The sequence below is a fragment of the Puma concolor genome, chromosome B2, assembly GCF_028749965.1.
Source record: "Puma concolor isolate L17-30 chromosome B2, mPumCon1.1.hap2, whole genome shotgun sequence".
Taxonomy (NCBI): Eukaryota; Metazoa; Chordata; class Mammalia; order Carnivora; family Felidae; genus Puma; species Puma concolor.
In genome coordinates this window covers 146,447,075-146,464,919 of record NC_141671.1, presented here as the reverse complement: position 1 = coordinate 146,464,919, position 17,845 = coordinate 146,447,075, and the positions used below count along the sequence as shown (strand labels likewise).

At 44.9% G+C, this 17,845-nt stretch overlaps 1 protein-coding gene across 1 annotated transcript in view; it reads left to right on the top strand.

Moving 5' to 3' along the window:
- Positions 1-9,920: 9,920 nt before the first annotated feature.
- The window catches only part of PLG (plasminogen), a 43,206-nt gene continuing 35,281 nt past the window's right edge, over positions 9,921-17,845 (top strand). Inside the window, exons 1-3 of the mRNA XM_025925614.2 lie at positions 9,921-10,079; positions 14,589-14,724; positions 16,019-16,125. Coding sequence (XP_025781399.1) covers positions 10,031-10,079; positions 14,589-14,724; positions 16,019-16,125 — 292 coding nt within the window. The 5' untranslated portion in view covers positions 9,921-10,030. The remainder of the gene's footprint in view (positions 10,080-14,588; positions 14,725-16,018; positions 16,126-17,845) is intronic.

Here is a 17,845-nt window from a genome sequence, read left to right as displayed (position 1 = left end):
AGGTCAGATGATCCTAGAAAAGGAAGGGCCCTACCTTCTTTTCTTCACACATGACAACTTATTCTTTTTCAAGGAACCCGGAGCTCCCAGTTTGTAGTATACCCTACCTTAAGTCACAGCCTTTAGGTTAAAATGTATAATATTTATCAAGCACCCCCTCCAGTCATCTGACCCCATTCTGATTTTCCACTCTTAGCATCCTCCCCCCATGCTCTTGGTCTAACCATGGCTTTCAACAGCCAGGCAGGTAAAATGATTCCTGATGAGAGCCAGTTACAAATTTTTATTTTATTTTTTAACATTCATTCATTTTATTTATTTAAAAATATTTTTTAGTGTTTATTCACTTTTGAGAGACAGACAGAGCACGAGCAGGGGAGGGGCAGAGAGAGGGAGACACAGAATCCGAAGCAGGCTCCGGGCCCTGAGCTGTCAGCACAGAGCCTGACGATGGCTGGAACCCACAAACTGTGAGATCATGACCTGAGCCAGAGTGGGACGCTTAGCCGACTGAGCCACCCAGGCGCCCCGATATTCATTTATATTTTTGAAAGAGAGAGAGAGAGTGTGTGTGCGTGTGTTCATAAGCGGGGGAGGGGCAGGAGGGGAACAGAGGATCTGAAGTGGGTTCTGTGCTATTAGCTTAGAGCCCAATGCAAGGCTCCAACCGACGAACCTGAAGATCACGACCTGAGCTGAAGTCAGAAGCTTAACCAACTGAGCCACCCTGGCACCCCAGCAAGTACAACTTTTAAAAGCATAGTCACTAGCAAACCAAAGTATTGTCACTTTCGCCAGCCACACAGAACCACATTCACTGTCACTCTTCCCTCTGAGCTGTCTCCACCCCTCCAACCCAGACTCAGTCGGAGCAGCTCAGGCCTGGGAGATGTTTCCGGCAGGGATGAAGGTGCTGGGAGCCTGCCCCCTGGGCCAGGGCACCCACGAAGATGTGATCCGAACAGGCTATGCTTCATTCTCCCGAAAGGCCAGAGGGGTCGCAGGCTCCAGAGTCCAGGCCACCTCTCTGGGCAGCCAGTCCTGGGGCTCCTCCCAGTCCCCGTGAGGAGGCTCACGGACTGGCTCAAAACACCCTTACCTCCTCTCATCTCCTGCCTGTACCCTCGTGCCGCCTCTGCTCTGGGGACAAAATAGAACCCTGAAGGGGCTCACTCAGTTTCCTCGGGGAAACTGCAAACTCCCTGTCAGCAGAGAAGGGTTCTCCCTCTCCTGGTGCTTGGCTCGCGGCCTCCTCTGGCACCTCAAGTCAGTGTCCTCTGCTCTGGCCTCCTCATCACCCATGCGCTCTCCCATCAACCCCACAATGTGGCCTTTGCCCCACACTCCCTCCAGCCCCGACTCTGTATCTTCCCTCTACTCCCTCACGGACCCACTTCCTGAAAGAGCTGTCTGCACGTTGTTTCCATTTTATTTGCCTCCGACGCTTCAGCTGTGGCCTGGCGCCCCCTCCCCCCTGTCTGCTGCCCCCCTCGTGGCTGAGCTCAACGAACATTTTTCAGTCCTTATCCTTATAAAGGGACATTTGGGTCGAGTAGGAATTGGAGCTCCTACAGCACTGAGGAAGAGAGTCGGAGTGTCCCCCAACTGATCTACAGCTGGGGCTTGAGTACAAATGCAGAGCTGGGAGGACCCTCTTACCCTGTCTTCACCTCCCCGATTGGCCTGGGGACAGAGGAGCCACCTGGGAGAAAACTACTGGGATGTCCACACTCTAATGCCTGTTGACGTTCAAGGATGTAAAGAGGTGACCAACTTGTGGGAAACCACTCAGGCTTCCTGGGAGAGAATGTACCGTGAAGGGGAAAAGGACCTTATACCAGAGGTCTACCCCAATACCATGATATCAAATTGGAGGGACTTTTGGTTCAAGACAGAATAAGGGGCTAATGCCAGAAGTCCATTCGCATCCTGACACCATAGAACCAAAAAACACGTACTTGAATATGCTTTGCAAAAAGATTTTGTGTTTATGATAACTGAAGATTGGAACACTTTGGACCCCCCAAGAAACTTTGTGTTGTTATATCCCTGAATGAACGTAACGGGTGGAAGATGTTATCCTTCCAATAAGCCAAAACCTCCCTCTCTGTGTGCAATGACAATTTGGAGTTAATTGTCTGTGAGCCACTGAGGATAGATGAACAAGCTCCTTTACCTAACAAAGGCGCAGTGATATTGAGGTGCTTTGACACCAGTAGCGGAAGGTGGGTGAGAACAAATCTCTGGCTCTACTTTCTTTGGAAGGAGATGTGCTTGAAGCTCTTTGGGCAAACTGTAAGAATCTGATCCGTGTCTAGGTGGGAGAGGGAAGCGTTTTAGCAAAGTACTTTTGTTAAGCTGTAGAAAGAGCTGAATTATGAAACACATGTCAATAGATCCAGATGTACAGTGAAACCAATAAAGCTGAGGCTGCAGGGTCCCCTGCAGCAGATTGTGTTTTTTTCCAAGATGGCGACAATAGGACTGCCCATCACGTATGCTCTTCTTATAGAGTGAGGCCAACAGTCTTCCCACTGACAGGTAGGCCCTACGTGTTCTCCTTTTGAGTCTGGGCGGGCCTGTGACCATGATGCATATACTTTCCGAGCTAGGTCTCAAAGAAGCTATAACTTCTGCCAGATTCTCTTGGAACCCAGCTGCCACACAGCGAGGAAGCCCAGGATACATGGAGAAGCTACAGGTGTTCTGGCCTGTAGTCCCAGCTGAGGTCCCAGTGACAAGACACCTTTGAGAGGACTCCAGCCCTCACCACCATCTGACTGCAACATCGGAGTGACCCTAAGTGAGAGAACCACCAGGCTAAGCCCAGTCAACTTACACAGTTGTAGGATATGATAAAATAATTGTTCTTATTGCTATGAAATGGATCACCACGTTTAGGGGTGATTCATTCCATCGCAATAAACAATTTTAACAGGCCCCTTGGAGGCTCTGCAAGGGCCCCAGCAATGTGTCCAATGTGATCATATGCTTTTGTAAGATTTACAAAGGTAAGATATTTTAGCCACAATTGGTTAAAATTTCTGTCTCTTTCCACCCTGACTTCCCCTCTGTCTCTGCAAGTGACATTAGAGTAGATGTGGGCATTTGAGGATTCAGCTAAAGGCAAATTGAGTTGGGGTTCATTGAACTTGGGCTCAATGTGGTGTATTTATGTGCTGTGGACTCACTTCTGTGTAAGTTACTCTGTAAATAGCTTCCAAAATATTTCTAACAACTGCTGTCCCAGTTTGGGGGTGTGACAGGAATGTGTAGGACTACAGATCATATCATGACAATGCGCTATATGGCATGTGGATTTGAAATGTACAAAGTTAGAAGAGAGTCTGTGGGAATTATTCCAAACTTTACAGCTCAGACATAAGAATAGTTCAACAGATGGGGCACCCGGGTGGCTGAATCGGTTGAGCATCGGACTCTTGGTTTTGGCTCAGGTCATGATCTCATGGTTTGTGAATTCGAGCCCCGTGTCGGGCTCTGTGCTGACAGGGTAGCACTTGCTTGGGATTCTCTCTCTCTCCTCTCTCTGCCCCTCCCCTGCTCATGCTCACTCTCAAAATAAATGAATATTAAAAAAAAACTTTCTAAAAAAAACAGTTTGACAGTGGCTTTCCTAGATGTGACTATTATCCTGAAAATTTATCTTTTATTATGAATAATAAGCTATGGAAGCTGAAACTTTTACAGTCTATCAATAATAAAATGTAAGGGAAAGAATGAATTATTTTTCTATTCTCTCATGGGATCTGATGTTACAAAACCATTGTTATGTGAAGATTCAATAAAAAATTAGCCAAAAAGGTTAGGGAAAGAGCATTACAGAGGTGGCTCGTGAATTTAATAAAAATATACTATTTTCCTAGGTTTCTTACATATTTGGTGATAGCAGTGGACAGGGTGAACTTTTGTGGAAGGCCAGACCCTTTTGAGATTGGCATTGTTGAGACGCCCAGCTTTAAAGCCCTGGCTTCCCTTGGCTTCTCTGAACCTCCAGTCAGTTCTTCTCTCCAGCTAACTGGTCCCCGTAATCTGGAGGGACGTCTCTTTCTCTGGGACCTCCCGTGGTCCCTCTTTCTTCTGTCAGTGCACCCTCACCCTACTCTCATTTCAATGCCATGGTCCTGCTGCAATCCCAGATTCTACACCTCCAGCCCACACCTCTTTCCTAGACTCTAGGGCCAGACAGTAAATATTTTATGCACCTGCTGGACATCTCACCGCCTCTGTCCACCTCAGCTCGACATTGTCCTGCAAATGTAGCAGTAGCCAGTAGTCAGTTGGTGGGTGTGGCTGTTTGCCAATGTAACAGGATTTATTAAAACAGGAGGCGGCCCCAAGGGCTATATTTGACAACACCTGCCTTCGGCCCAAACATCCAGTTACTTCTGGAAGTTTCCCCGTGGACTTTCACTAGTTCCCAAATACAACATGTCTCCAAACAGACTCATTTTATTCCCTCCCGGCTCTGTGTTCCTTCTCAATGAACTATACCACTGGCAGGTGCCCAGGACAGAAAGGGGGGCACGAGCCTTGGTTCCACCCCCAGAGTCAGTCAGTCACCAAACCCTATCAATTCTGCTTTCTAATCGTCTCCCTGATGTCATCGCTGTTCTCTTTCTCCGCTGCCTTCTTTGAGACCCCTGTGTCCTCCCTCCTTCCCCCCTGCTTCTTACAATCCCCTCCCACTCTGCAGGCAGAAGGAGGGTGCCACTCTTCCAATCTAAAACCCTTCCGTGGTCCCTGCTGTCTGTCGGTTAAAGAACCCCCTGCCGCAGTGTAAGAGGCCAGCAAGACTGGACCCCCCTCAATCAGCCACCGGTTCCCCGTTTCAGCCTGAGTGCCTTTCAGTGGCCCGGACCTCTTGCCTCCGGGACTTTGCACATCTATTCCTTCTTGCTTCTCATCCCTCCCACTTGTCTTCTAGGGCTCTGCTCGATGTCACCTCCTCGGGGAAGTGTGTGCTCACTTCTCAAGACAAGCCAGGTGTCGTTCTGCCTGCTCCGTGTAGCCTGGGCCTCAGCAGGGCTGAGCACTCACCATGCCACCTGACAGCCCAACTTATGGATCCACAGCGGCCCCGAGTCCATCAGGTGGGAAACTCCCTGAGAGCGGGAATCGGGTCTTACCCACTCGTCTACCCAGCTCCCAGCACAGAGCTAAACACTGTAGACACCGGAGAGGCTCTACCCAGGAGGGCCGCACCCGGCACAAACCCCGGCCTCCACCCCACCCTCCTGCTTCACTCAGGGACCTTCCCACACTTCCGCTGGACTGTGGAGTTGGTGTGGCTGAGTGGGAGACGAGGGAGGCGTCATCATGTGGGGCCCGCTTGGTTTGGGTGGTGTTTTACCTGTGTGCAGAGGTGTTGGGTGTCTGAGAGGTGGGACTCCTCCAGCCTCCGGATTCCAAACCCGTGTGTGGGGGCTCCTGCTGCCGGGTAGCTCCACCAGACCTTAATAGTCGTCTTGGCCTTGGAAGAAGGGGCAGTGGAGGTGGGGGAGGGGGCCTCTCCCGTTCCACTCACACTTCCCCTGCGCTCACAGAAATCAGCCAAAGGCTGAGTCCTGCATGCTGATTTAATATTTTGGTAGTTCTTTTAAATATTATGGAAGCATTTACCTCATCCTGGGTCCTCTTAAATATATACATGTGTGTCCAGATATATATATATCTCCAAATATATATACACATGTACCCAAAAATATATACACAAGTATCCAAATATATATACACATATATGTAAATACATTTACACACATAGCCAAATATGTACACATGTAACCAAATATACACAAATATATAAACATATAAACATACATGCATATATAGATATATATTTTTGCTTTTTAGCTGGAAGTCATTATAAACATACAATAAGCTACAAAAATAATGCTGAGAGATTTGGTATCGCCATTACCCAGCACCCAGCTCCTCCAAGGGTAAAAACTTGCATAACTGAAGTTCATTGTCAATACTGGGAAACTGCTCTTGGTCCAGTGTAATGAACTAGTCCACGGACGTAGCTCAGATTTCACCAGTTTTGATATAGACTCATTTTTTCTTAAAACATTTTTATGTTATGTACATGTTTTGTGTCTTCCAAGTACTATGAAGAAAGATTTTTGTCATAATTAGCTTAGAGAATAACGAATTTTAAAGATGGAAAGAATGATTTGGCTTCTCTCTTTGTTTTATATGTGGTGACTCTGGATCTCAGAACAGAAAGGATGTTTACCTGGATCTCGGGGGAGTCCTAGTGCTGACTCAGTGTGAGCTGGTAAATTTCTTCACTGCTAATATTTTTTTTAGGCGGATAAAAATCTAATGAAAAGGTATCCCAATGAAGGCTAATTTTGTTTTTCCAAAAATGAATAAACATCTTGATTTCTGCAAACACAACTCAATTAAGAAAATATTGCCTTGCTGAACACTGAATTAGTCAGTCAGATCTTACTTAGAAAGTGCTCCTGGACTGGTTACATTTTAACCCCTGAGCTAACTGAGCAGCCCTGTTATCTCTTTACGGGAGCTGATACGTATCTCATTCCATAGTGCCAGAGACTAAGGAACAAAGGCTAACAGATTTGAAAGAAAGGTCGGATTAAAGAAATGAAAGCCACCTTCCAGTTAATGAGGACATGTTTCCTAGGTCATATGTCCTAATAAAATAACACAGTAAAAGCACTCTGCAAATTGACATGCAGGGCAAAGAAAAACTTGCCTAGAACCTTTGCAACAAGGAAGGTATACTTTGAACCCTTACTGGATTAATTAATTGTTGCTAGTTTCATTTTGAAACATATGGTCTTATTGGGGATACTCAGAGAATGGTCATGGTAAAGAAATGAGGTGTCTTAGAATGACAGTTCCCAGGGGGCAGAGCCTGGACTGGAAGGAACCCTACTGGGGCTGGAGGAAGGGGGAGAGTCAGTAGAGAAAGGTGACCCGTGCAAATGTCAGGCCAGCAACACAAGGCCCAAGCAATGTGAAAGCAAGTCCCTGGGAAGTTGTGACCTGGCCACAGCTTCCACTTTAGGCAAAGTGGGGGCAGGTGCCACCGAAGGGGAAACTGCCTCACTGTCCTGGTGAGGTTGACCTGGCCTCGTGTTCATAACTTACCTCTTGGGTTCTTGCAAGGAATTTGCCACTGTAATGCCTGAAGGGAAGGTACTAATTCTCCTCTTCGTAAGGGAACCTGAATGGATCTTGGTGGCAGGCCCCGTGCTGCAGAGCTAAGGAAATTAGATTCATCTTCCATCTAACTTTGATGTCCTTGTTGTTGGCTACAAGTATAGCAGAAGTCTTCACAAATCTTAGATGCAGAAGTTTCCTGGAGTTCCTTTGGGTAGGGACTGTGATTTGTACCTTTCATGTAATCTTAAAGGAGCCCAACACACAGTAGGTGGTCAGTAAATATTTGATGAATTGGGGGCGCCTGAGTGGCTCAGTCGGTTCAGCATCTGACTCTTGGTTTCAGCTAAAGTCACGATCTCACGGTTCATGGGTTTGGTTCGTGGGTTCGAGCCCCGCATCGGGCTCTGTGCTGGCCGTGCGGGGCCTGCTTGTGATTCTCTCTCTTTCCCTCTCTGCCCCTTCCCTGCTCACACACACTCTCTCTCAAAATAGTTAAATTTTTAAAAAAAACTTTAAAAAATACTTAATGAATTGAACTCAATAAGAATGTACATCTCAGAATGTATTCAACCTGCTGAAAGTATAGAGAGATGATCTCTCCTTCTTTTATCTCTTTCCTCAGTTTTTGCCATTCTTTCAAGTTGAAAATGACTTATTTTGAATTAATTGTCTTTGCAGCTTTGAGCAAAAACCCCGCCCAACATCCTTCTAAGAGTGCTGGTGTGAGACTCCTATGAACTCTCTAGAATAGTCCATTGCTTTATGCTTACGCTGTGCCTGTGGAGCTAAATCATGGAGGACCATGCCATAACGGAAGTCTCTGTGCCTTCAGTCTGGTACACACCTGAGCAATACATTCCTCTTTGCTCTTCTCTTTACACACTACAATATCTGATGGCACATTCACAAAACCCTGCTTCATGTTTATCTGAGCTCTCATGATGCTGATACATTATGAAGGTGAGGAAGAATGTATAGGCAGAAGACCATAGGAGGGCAACCTGATTTACAAAATAACAGGTGTAGAATCAAATCATTCAAGAAGCTTCCAGGAGGAAAGGGGACAAAAGGCATACCACCACCACCCAAATTAAAAAAATCAAACAGGAAAAGGAAAATTACATGGATATAGAATTTCTTGATGACATTGTTCCTGATGCTTTATACATAAAGCAGTAATAAAATATTAAGTTAAAAAAATGTTTATTTATTTATTTGAGACAGAGACAGAGACAGAGAGCATGAGTGGGGGAAGGGCAGAGAGAGAGAGAAAGAGAGAATCCCAAGCAGGTTCCTCTCTGTCAGCACAGAGCCTGATGGGCTTGATTTCATGAACCATGAGATCATGACCTGAGCTGAGATCAAGAGCTGGAGGCTTAACCGACTGAACCACCCAGGTGCCCCAAAACTAAAATATTTTAAATGGAAATAAATGCATACTGGAAACATTATGTATCAGAAAAGTCTGGTTTTTTTCCCCAAAGAACTTTCTCAAACACATCAACATAATCCCCCTAAAAGACTTTTGGAACATTTTTAAGAAAAACAGTCTGCCCAGTTCTGACTCCTCCACTTGCCTCCACACTGTGTCCCCTTTAGTAAACCAGGCCACTTGGGGACAGGGAGGGGTGAGGGGGACGGAAGAGTTTGGGGAGAGAAGAAAGCCAGGAGGAGGTAGAAAACCGGGAAATGTGATCAGGTCCTCCCTGCCGCTCACAATAGTTTGCCGCCTTATTCTCCAGCACATTTTGTTCCGGAGAATTCCACAGAGGACTTGGGTCCCAGGGAATTTAGCAAGAGGTTCCACCCAAGACAGTTTGGTGACGACCTCTACACTTTGCTAATTTACAGAAAGGGATTTCATAGCCTAGAGTTCTTATTTCACAATTAAAATAGAATCCATTCCACTCCTCCTAAATATTGGTGAATGCTGAAATAGGAGGGGTTTAAAAAAATTTTTTTTAAATATTTATTTATATTTGAGAGGGAGACAGAGACAGACAGTTCACGAGTGAGGGAGGGGCAGAGAGAGACGGAGAGGCACTGTGAATGTCTTTGGGGGAAAAGACGAATGTTTTTATAGCATAATTTATAGTCATGGAAAGCATGTGAGTCCAGGGGGCATAAAGAAATTTTGATAAGAAAATATTTTAACTTTCGTAGTAATTTCCATATTGTTTGGTAGGCCGTGGGAATATGAATGCCAATGCCCTAGCTTATGCTTATAATCTAAGGCCTACACAGTCTGGGTCTGTGAGCCTCAACCGTTGGCAGCTAAATAACCTTGAGAAAATTAAACTTTCTGAGCCTGGGTCCCCTCCTCTAAAGAGGGGGTGTTAATATTGCTTGTTTTGAAGGGTGAGTGAAACTGTGCGTATGTACCTCTTAGGAGAGTGACTGGCCTAGGAAAGTTCTCAGCAGAGGTTGGCTATTAGCATGATTGTCTTTCTTTCTTTTTGCCTCCCATTTTACTCAAAGCCAGGGAAGGAAAGTGGGGAGGAAACCGGACAGAACGGGGAAGATGGTAGGCTTGGTGAGGAGAGGACCGGGGAAGATAGTAGGCTTGGTGGGGAGAGGACAGGGGTCGGGAGATAAGAAGGCAGCCTGGGGCGGTGGGAGGGGGGGAAGGAGGGAGGAGGGGAGGACGGCTTTCACCACTTCCCAGCATCTATTGCATACTTGGCTCTCAAACATTGTAAGGTGCTCCAGCCGAGGTAATGTTTGAACCCTTGGGAGCACAGTGGCGATGGGCGTCTCAGAGAATAATTAACTCCATGCGATTATCTTGTTTGTGGATGCGTTTTCTCTCCTGTAAGTCAATAACATCTCGGGATTGGGACACCCAGGTTTCTGGGCACTGCTGGCCGGTCCCAAAATGGAACACAAGGAAGTCATCTTTCTACTTCTTTTATTTCTGAAATCAGGTAAGACAGAGGGTGTGTTTGTTTTACTTTAATTAAAATGGTTTTCCTAGCAATGTCCTAAAGATAGATCGCATGACGGCTTTCTGGGCAACCTGTTTAATTTAGCTTTTGATTCATGAGAGTCCCAAACCAAAACCTACGTGCAAGGTTGAAGAGTTCTCTAAGAACTAACTTTCATTTCTCTGCGAATGCTAAAGACCAGTGGGCAGAGGAAATAATGAACGACTTTTTAAATCTAAAAGATTGTACCTTGGGGCGCCCGAGTGGCTCAGTCAGTTAAGCATCCGACTTAGGCTCAGGTCATGAACTCACGGCTTGTGAGTTCGAGCCCCGCATCGGGCTCTTGTGCTGACAGCTCGGAGCCTGGAGCCTGCCTCCGATTCTGTGACTCCCTCTCTCTCTTCCCCTCCCTCACTCTCTCTCTGTCTCTCAAAAAATAAATAAACGTTAAAAAATTTTTAAAAATAAAAGGTTGCACCTCAGTGATGGTTGCTAGAGTGGAAATAATAGCCCACGGAAGCGAAAGACCCCCAAAGTTGTGGGCCCCCTCGCCAGGCCCTCAGCTTGATTGAGATCATTTTTGTTAGTGTCCTGTATTCTCTTCACTTTTAAATGTAAGCGGTGAACTATCTCTTTGACTGTGTTCTTTGACCATTCTGTGGTGGTCGTCGCCAGTTCTCTGCCTGCTTCGGCTTTAAGACAGTCTTCCACACGCGTAAGTTTGCTTCTTATGCGTGGAGAAATCACGGCCATCGATGTGCAGAATGATGTGTGCATGGGGAAATTTAACAGATACTCACGTAGTGCTTGAGGTAGACCAAGCACGTTTTTATACACACACACACACACACACACACACACACACACACGTGTGTGTGTGTGTGTCCCCTTAGATACTACTAGCTTATTCAGGTGGTACAGGTAGGATAGGTAGACTAGTATATGCATCCCCATTTGACAGAAGAGGAAATCCACACTTAGGGGAATTATGTCATTTCTCTTTTGACCCTGCTCCCAAATCCAGGAAGCGAAGAAACCAGAATTTAAACCAAGGCTTTTCCAGAAGGAATCTGGTGCTCTTCTCACTTTTCAACTTTGTTTAAACTGTCTTTAAAATATTCTAAGCATGTCCTTGTAGGTTTGGGGTTTTTTTTTTTGGACAGCTTTATTGAATTACAATTCACATACAATTCGCCCATTTAAAGCATACAATCCAGTGGTTTTCAGAATATTCAGAGTTGTGCAACCATCACCACAATACATTTTTGAACATTTCCATTACCCCAGAGAGAAACTCCAGGCCCCTTGGCTGTCACCCCTAGTCCCTCTCCCCATCCCATCCCTCTGCCTCCATTCCTACCCAGCCCCTGGCAATTGACAATCTACTTTCTGTCTCTGAGTTGCCTATTTTAGACATTTCATATAAATAAAATTATAAATAAAATTATGATGGTAATTCTTCATATAAACAATGCATAGATACTTGAAATTCAATTTTTAAATTCTGCTGGATAAAATTTTAGAGGCTGTACTTTAAATTTTTTTAATGTTTATATATTTTTGAGAGAGGGAGACAGAGTGAGTGGAGGAGGAACAGAGAGAGAGGGAGACACAGAATCGGAAGCAGGCTCCAGGCTCCGAGCTGTCAGCACAGAGCCCGACGTGGGGCTCAAACCCACGAGCTGTGAGATCATGACCTGAGCCGAAGTGGGACGCTTAACCAACTGAGCTCCTCAGGCAGGCACCCCACTGTAGGTTGTACTTTAGAGTTAAATGTACTTGAAGTTAGCAGATCCGTTTAAAGAAATACCAAAGAAATACAGAACAGAAGATTGAACACAGCGATTTTTTTGTGGGCAACGGTCCTGTGTGGGGGTGCAGGTCTGTGTCTTTTGTGTTAGCCTACGGAAAACAGGATCCAGAACACCATGAACCAATACAGTGGGTCACATCAGAATGGGAGAGCAAACTCTTCTGCAATAGAATAAACATAAGTTTTTGTCAACCTGGCAGGGGGAGACTTTCATAGGCTCTTTTTGAAAGGAAGGCATTTACTCTGTTTCCGTGGATGTGTTTCATCTTTCCAGGGCACAGACATGACTGGGGAGAGGGAAAAAATATCCTCTTACAGCCATTCTTGGTGGTTTAATAAACCACTAAGACTTTCGTTTCAAACACACAAGCACGGGTGTATGCATACGCGTTACAGTGATTAAACAAACAAACAAAAAAAAACCCAACCACATTATTAACACAATACGTTTGCTTTGGTGGCAATATACATCTACATTTGGCCTAGAATATAAACATACTTTTCTGACTAAAAAGATGTGTTTAATATTTCTTGGTCAACCAATAAATTGTATTATGCCCCACTGCTATATAGCCCTGCAGTGAAAGAAAATAACGTGGGAAAACTTTTCAAGTGAGAAAGAAAAAACTGATCTCTTTTGGGATATTGCTTTGAGATATCAACTCCTCAGGTGGTCTCAGCAGCTTTTTGCTATGAAATATAACAACACAATTAAAGGCCACTTAATTAATGGGTAATATAAATGGAAATTTTCTTGTCTTGGTATCATTCATACACCCCAGCCTTCTCAACTTTCTGAGAACTCTTCAGAAAGTTTATGTCTTTATAGGATATGCTTTCCAGAGTTACTGTGATCGCCATATTTGTTTTTTAAAATCACATCCCCATCTATAGAATTCAGCCAAGCACACCTTTTCTTGAAAATGAAAGCTCAAATTTGGGGGAAATGCAGGATGAAGGCACGGATATGGGTCTAAAATCTCTGCTTCTCCATAATCCTTTGAAACATTTTTCCAGTGCTTTCTGGTGCATTAAATGTAAATTACATCAGCTAACTTCCTGTTCCATTGCCACTTTCCAGTTTAGAGTATCCTAAATTGGGGAAAGCAAATACCAGAAGGAAGGGAGGGTGGCCTCCGGAAGATGGCTTGTCTCCACCTGCTAGAGTGCATTGCTTCTGTGCCCCAGGTCTCTCCAAGGTGGGCAGGGAGGGTCTTTCAGAGAATGAGGGGCTGACCTCTAACGGTACTTCCTAGTGGATAATTTTCATTAGCATCTAAACAAGCTCTAGAATGTCTCAGCTTAAACAAAAATTCCGTGAGGGCATATGCCCTCTGGGAAAAGCTGCTTTCACAGCCATGCTTCTGAAGACTTGCCTGCTCTTGAGGCTCCAGGGCTCCTGTCAGTCTTCAACCCGCTCAGCCTGGCTTCCGTCCTCACCACTCCCCTCCAGGCGGTCAAGGCCGCCATGTTGCCTAATCCCATTTAGGCAAACTTTAGGCAATTTTGCTGTCTTCGTTTTATTAACCTCTTCCAGCCTGTCACCCTGGGAACATCACTAGGGTTCCACACCAAAAGCAAAAAGTGGGGAGACCGTCGTCTCTGGGTGGGGAGTCAAGGTATCAAAGCCAGTTCAGCGCTGCCTGGAGGCCTCGAGACAGAGAACACTCCTGTAGCTCCTGTGGGAACACTCTCTGAGGTGGCAAGGGCAGAGCAACCCTGGGACAGATTCTTTGCTTCAGATTTTATCTTCTAGAAAAATCAAGGCCAGTGTTTGTCCCAGGATCTGCTTTTTTATAATTTCCTCAGAAATGCCAGATACTTGTCATCATTGTGGGGAAAAAATGATTTCTCTTTAATTAAGAGTGAGGTGTCACTGTACCAAGCCCAGTATAAAAATGACCTTGTGTGGTAGTTGAGACGTAGTTCAAACCTTCTTTATTAAAATCATCAACTTGCTAACGTGGAACCATTCAGAGAATGTCTGTCTCATCAGTTTAAGTAACAGAGTCGCAACCAAAGTTTATAGTGTTGGAAATCAAGGAATGGCCTCCAAGTTGGGTTCACATCCAGTGAAGGACAAATCAACATTAGTAATTGCTAACATAGTGGCCACTGGTGGTCTCTTACTGTTCTATCATGGTGTGGCAATCCATAGCAAACAAATCGAATTTTTCTTATTTAAGGTTTCATGCTCATTAATGTAGCAACAGAAGTTGTTAAATAATTCTAATCTTTTCTTTTTAATTTTTTAAATTAGTTTTCTTTATTTTGGAGAGGCGGAGAGAGAGCGCACGTGGGGGAGGGGCAGAGAGAAAGGGAGACACAGAATCAGAAGCAGGCTCCAGGCTGTGAGCTGTCAACACAGAGCCCGATGTGGGGCTCGAACTCATGAACCGTGAGATCATGACCTGAGCCGGAGTCGGTGGCTCAACCGACTGAACCACCCAGGCGCCCCAATAATTCTAATCTTAATTAACCAATTGGTCCGGTTGATCTTTTAATAGAATGCAACCCAATGATGGAACTGTTTTCCTGACTAAACATTCTTATTCATGACACCCGTCTGCTTTCCAAGAAAGTAGCAAGTTTTATTTGGTTGATGCAAAGCAAATAGATGATTATGAAGTCATGATAATTGAACCATGGTGTTGATGAATCTTACCAATTATCCCACCTTTATCTTCCATTTGTAGGTCACGGAGACCCCCTGGATGACTATGTAAATACTCAGGGGGCTTCTCTGGTAAGCCTCACTAAGAAGCAGCTGTCAGCAGGAAGCATAGAAGAATGTGCAGCACGATGTGAGGAGGAAACAGGATTCATTTGCAGGTATTTCCCTCGTCACTGCTCACGTGCAGAGATTTTGCTGTTTGAGACCCTATTGTTTTGATAGCGAGAAATTTCCTCAGGGATTTCTTAGCAAAAATAGCATTTGAGAGGAAAGAGGAGTTTCATGGGACTGGAGTGTATTTGCACTCTGGATCTGAAGCCATGTGAACAGTTCCTTGTCAAAGTTGACTCGCATCCCTTTTAGAAAACTGCCCCCAAAGGATGTTATTTTTACCCACGACATCACCAGCTGTTGTTCTGAGCTCTGGTTTTTTGACATCCTCGTCAGTAAATATTTAATGAGCATCGCGTGACTGGAAGTGTCCTGTGCCTAAGGAGCCAAGAAGCACAGATACAGTGATCCAGGATGTATGATATATATGATCTGTGTCACCGGCATATATGATATATATGATCTGTGTCAGTATGTGATAGCTCTCTGTATAGTTGAACATGCGGTGTTTGCCTTTTTCTGTTTATGGTGTACTCACAGACACTGGATAAAATGTAAAAATTGTTTAAGAACACAGGCAATTTGAGGTGTCCGTAAGTGACATAATCAATGGGTGCTTTATGAAGATGCAGAGAAAAGAACTCCTAAGGGGCGAGAAGGCTGGAGAAAGCCTGGGGAGGACGGGGCTTGGAAGGAGGAGTGAGATATACTGACGAGGCAGGAGGCATTCAGGCTCAGGGAGCCTTGTGGCCCTGTGAACAGGACAGTGAGAGGCTAAAGAAGGGCTCATGGAGAAAATGGAGTTGGAAAGACAGCTGTGGATGGCTTTGAATGCCAGACTGAATGTCCACGGCAAGACCATGGCGATGGGCAAGGCGGTTGAGGTGAAGGGAGAAGAGGGGAAATGCAGAGGCAGAAGTCAAGTCAAGGGAAAATTCTGGGAGTCCAGAAGTCACATAGACCCTCCTGGAAAGAGAAATCTGAGTTGGTTCTTTGGTTCTTTCCAACATAAAAGCAAATATTCTAGCACTGAACTAAAAAAAAAAAGAAAGAAAAGAAAAGTGAAGAGAGAGCAGAGAAGCAGAGAAGTTGAAACAGAAAGAGAAACTTTGGAGGGGGAGAAGGCAAAGGTGGAAGAACACAAGAATAATTACCACCTTGATGTGTCCTTTCACAGCGCTTGACTGATAACTGGACCAAATTCAATGGAAAGGAAACATTCTGAGCTCCGTGACCCATCAAGAGATACAATTGCCTTTTGAGTCTCTTATTTATTAACACAGGTTTGCTTTCCTTTAATAGGGGAAAGCATTTGTTGTGTTTCCTGATTTTCTTCTGCAGGTCATTCCAATATCACAGCAAAGAGCAACATTGTGTGATCATGGCTGAAAACAGCAAGAATTCGGCTGTCTTCAGGATGAGAGATGTGGTTTTATTTGAAAAGAAGAGTGAGTACAATGTTTTCTTCCTCCTGTTCCTGTCCTTCTTTTCCTCCCCACATCTTCCCCCCTCCCCTCCTCCCCCCCACCACTTCCTCTTTTATATCTGTCCTTTAGCAGCTAGACCAGAGAATGGAGACACTATCACGCAGGGAAATTGAGTTCAGACTCACGGTAAGATTTGGTCACGAATCCAATATATATTGATATATATTATATTATATATTGAGTACATATTATTTCCCCCTTTAGATTTCATTTTTGTTGATTTGAAAATGAAGGAATTGGGGCGCCGGGGTGGCGCAGTCGGTTAAGCGTCCGACTTCAGCCAGGTCACGATCTCGCGGTCCGTGAGTTCGAGCCCCGCGTCAGGCTCTGGGCTGATGGCTCGGAGCCTGGAGCCTGTTTCCGATTCTGTGTCTCCCTCTCTCTCTGCCCCTCCCCCGTTCATGCTCTGTCTCTCTCTGTCCCAAAAATAAATAAAAAACGTTGAAAAAAAAAATTTTTTTTTGAAAATGAAGGAATTGAACTGACAAAATCACTTCTACCTCTATAACCCCGAAAATAAGATATTCAACTTTGAGGAGAGGGGAGTCTAAATGTTCCTTATGATCGTGACTTTTTATTCTGCAGGGACCATGGTCCTTGGGCCCTGGCTTCTGGACCAAAGCCTAGGGAAATAGAAAAACTGAGGTGCCTTAAATCCTCGGTAACATTTGTATACAGACAACGTCTTCGTTTTTAACTTTACAGATGTTTTATGTCACAGTCTGTATTTACCTCAGGCTCAGAAATATGATCTTTTGAAGATGTGCAACCCCCGTTGCTTTTCCATAATTTCCTTGAAAATTCTGGATCAAGAATCCCATTGTTTAGGATAACAGATGGGCTAGACTCCTATGAAAATTGTATGTCCTTTTAGATATGCCAAATCCCATTAAGTATGCCTGAAGATTTCAGTGATTGTGTGACATTTTATTTTATTTTATTTTTTTTTATTTTTTTTTTTCAACGTTTATTTTTGGGACAGAAAGAGACAGAGCATGAATGGGCGAAGGGCAGAGAGAGAGGGAGACACAGAATCGGAAACAGGCTCCAGGCTCTGAGCCATCAGCCCAGAGCCCGACGCGGGGCTCGAACTCATGGACCGTGAGATCGTGACCTGGTTGAAGTCGGACGCTTAACCGACTGCGCCACCCAGGCGCCCCTGTGTGACATTTTAAAAGCTACTCCGTACTCTGTTGTTGGCTAGGAGTAAGACTATTTATAATAACAACGTAGCTCTCTAAATATACTATGTCACAGGTGTGAAAGACAACAAGAAACATCCTCTAACGTGCGTTATTGACAATGACCTGCAACATTCTCTCTAATCTCACCACAAAACTCTAAATAAGATTTTTTGAAGTATTTCCTTAGGTTAGGATTATTTCTGTGCCTCGGTTCATCTTCTGAGGTTTAATTAGCTGTATGCCTACTGCACTCCCTTTCTTACCATTATTTATCTCTAATTCTTAAAAAAAAAATTTTTTTTAATGTTTATTTTTGACAGAGAGAGAGAGAGAGACAGAGAGACAGAGCATGAGTGGGGGAGGGGCAGAGAGAGAGGGAGACACAGAATCCGAAGCGGGCTCCAGGCTCTGAGCTGTCAGCACAGAGCCCAACGTGGGGCTCGAACTCACGGACAGTGAGATCAGGACCTGAGCTGAATTCGGATGCTCAACTGACT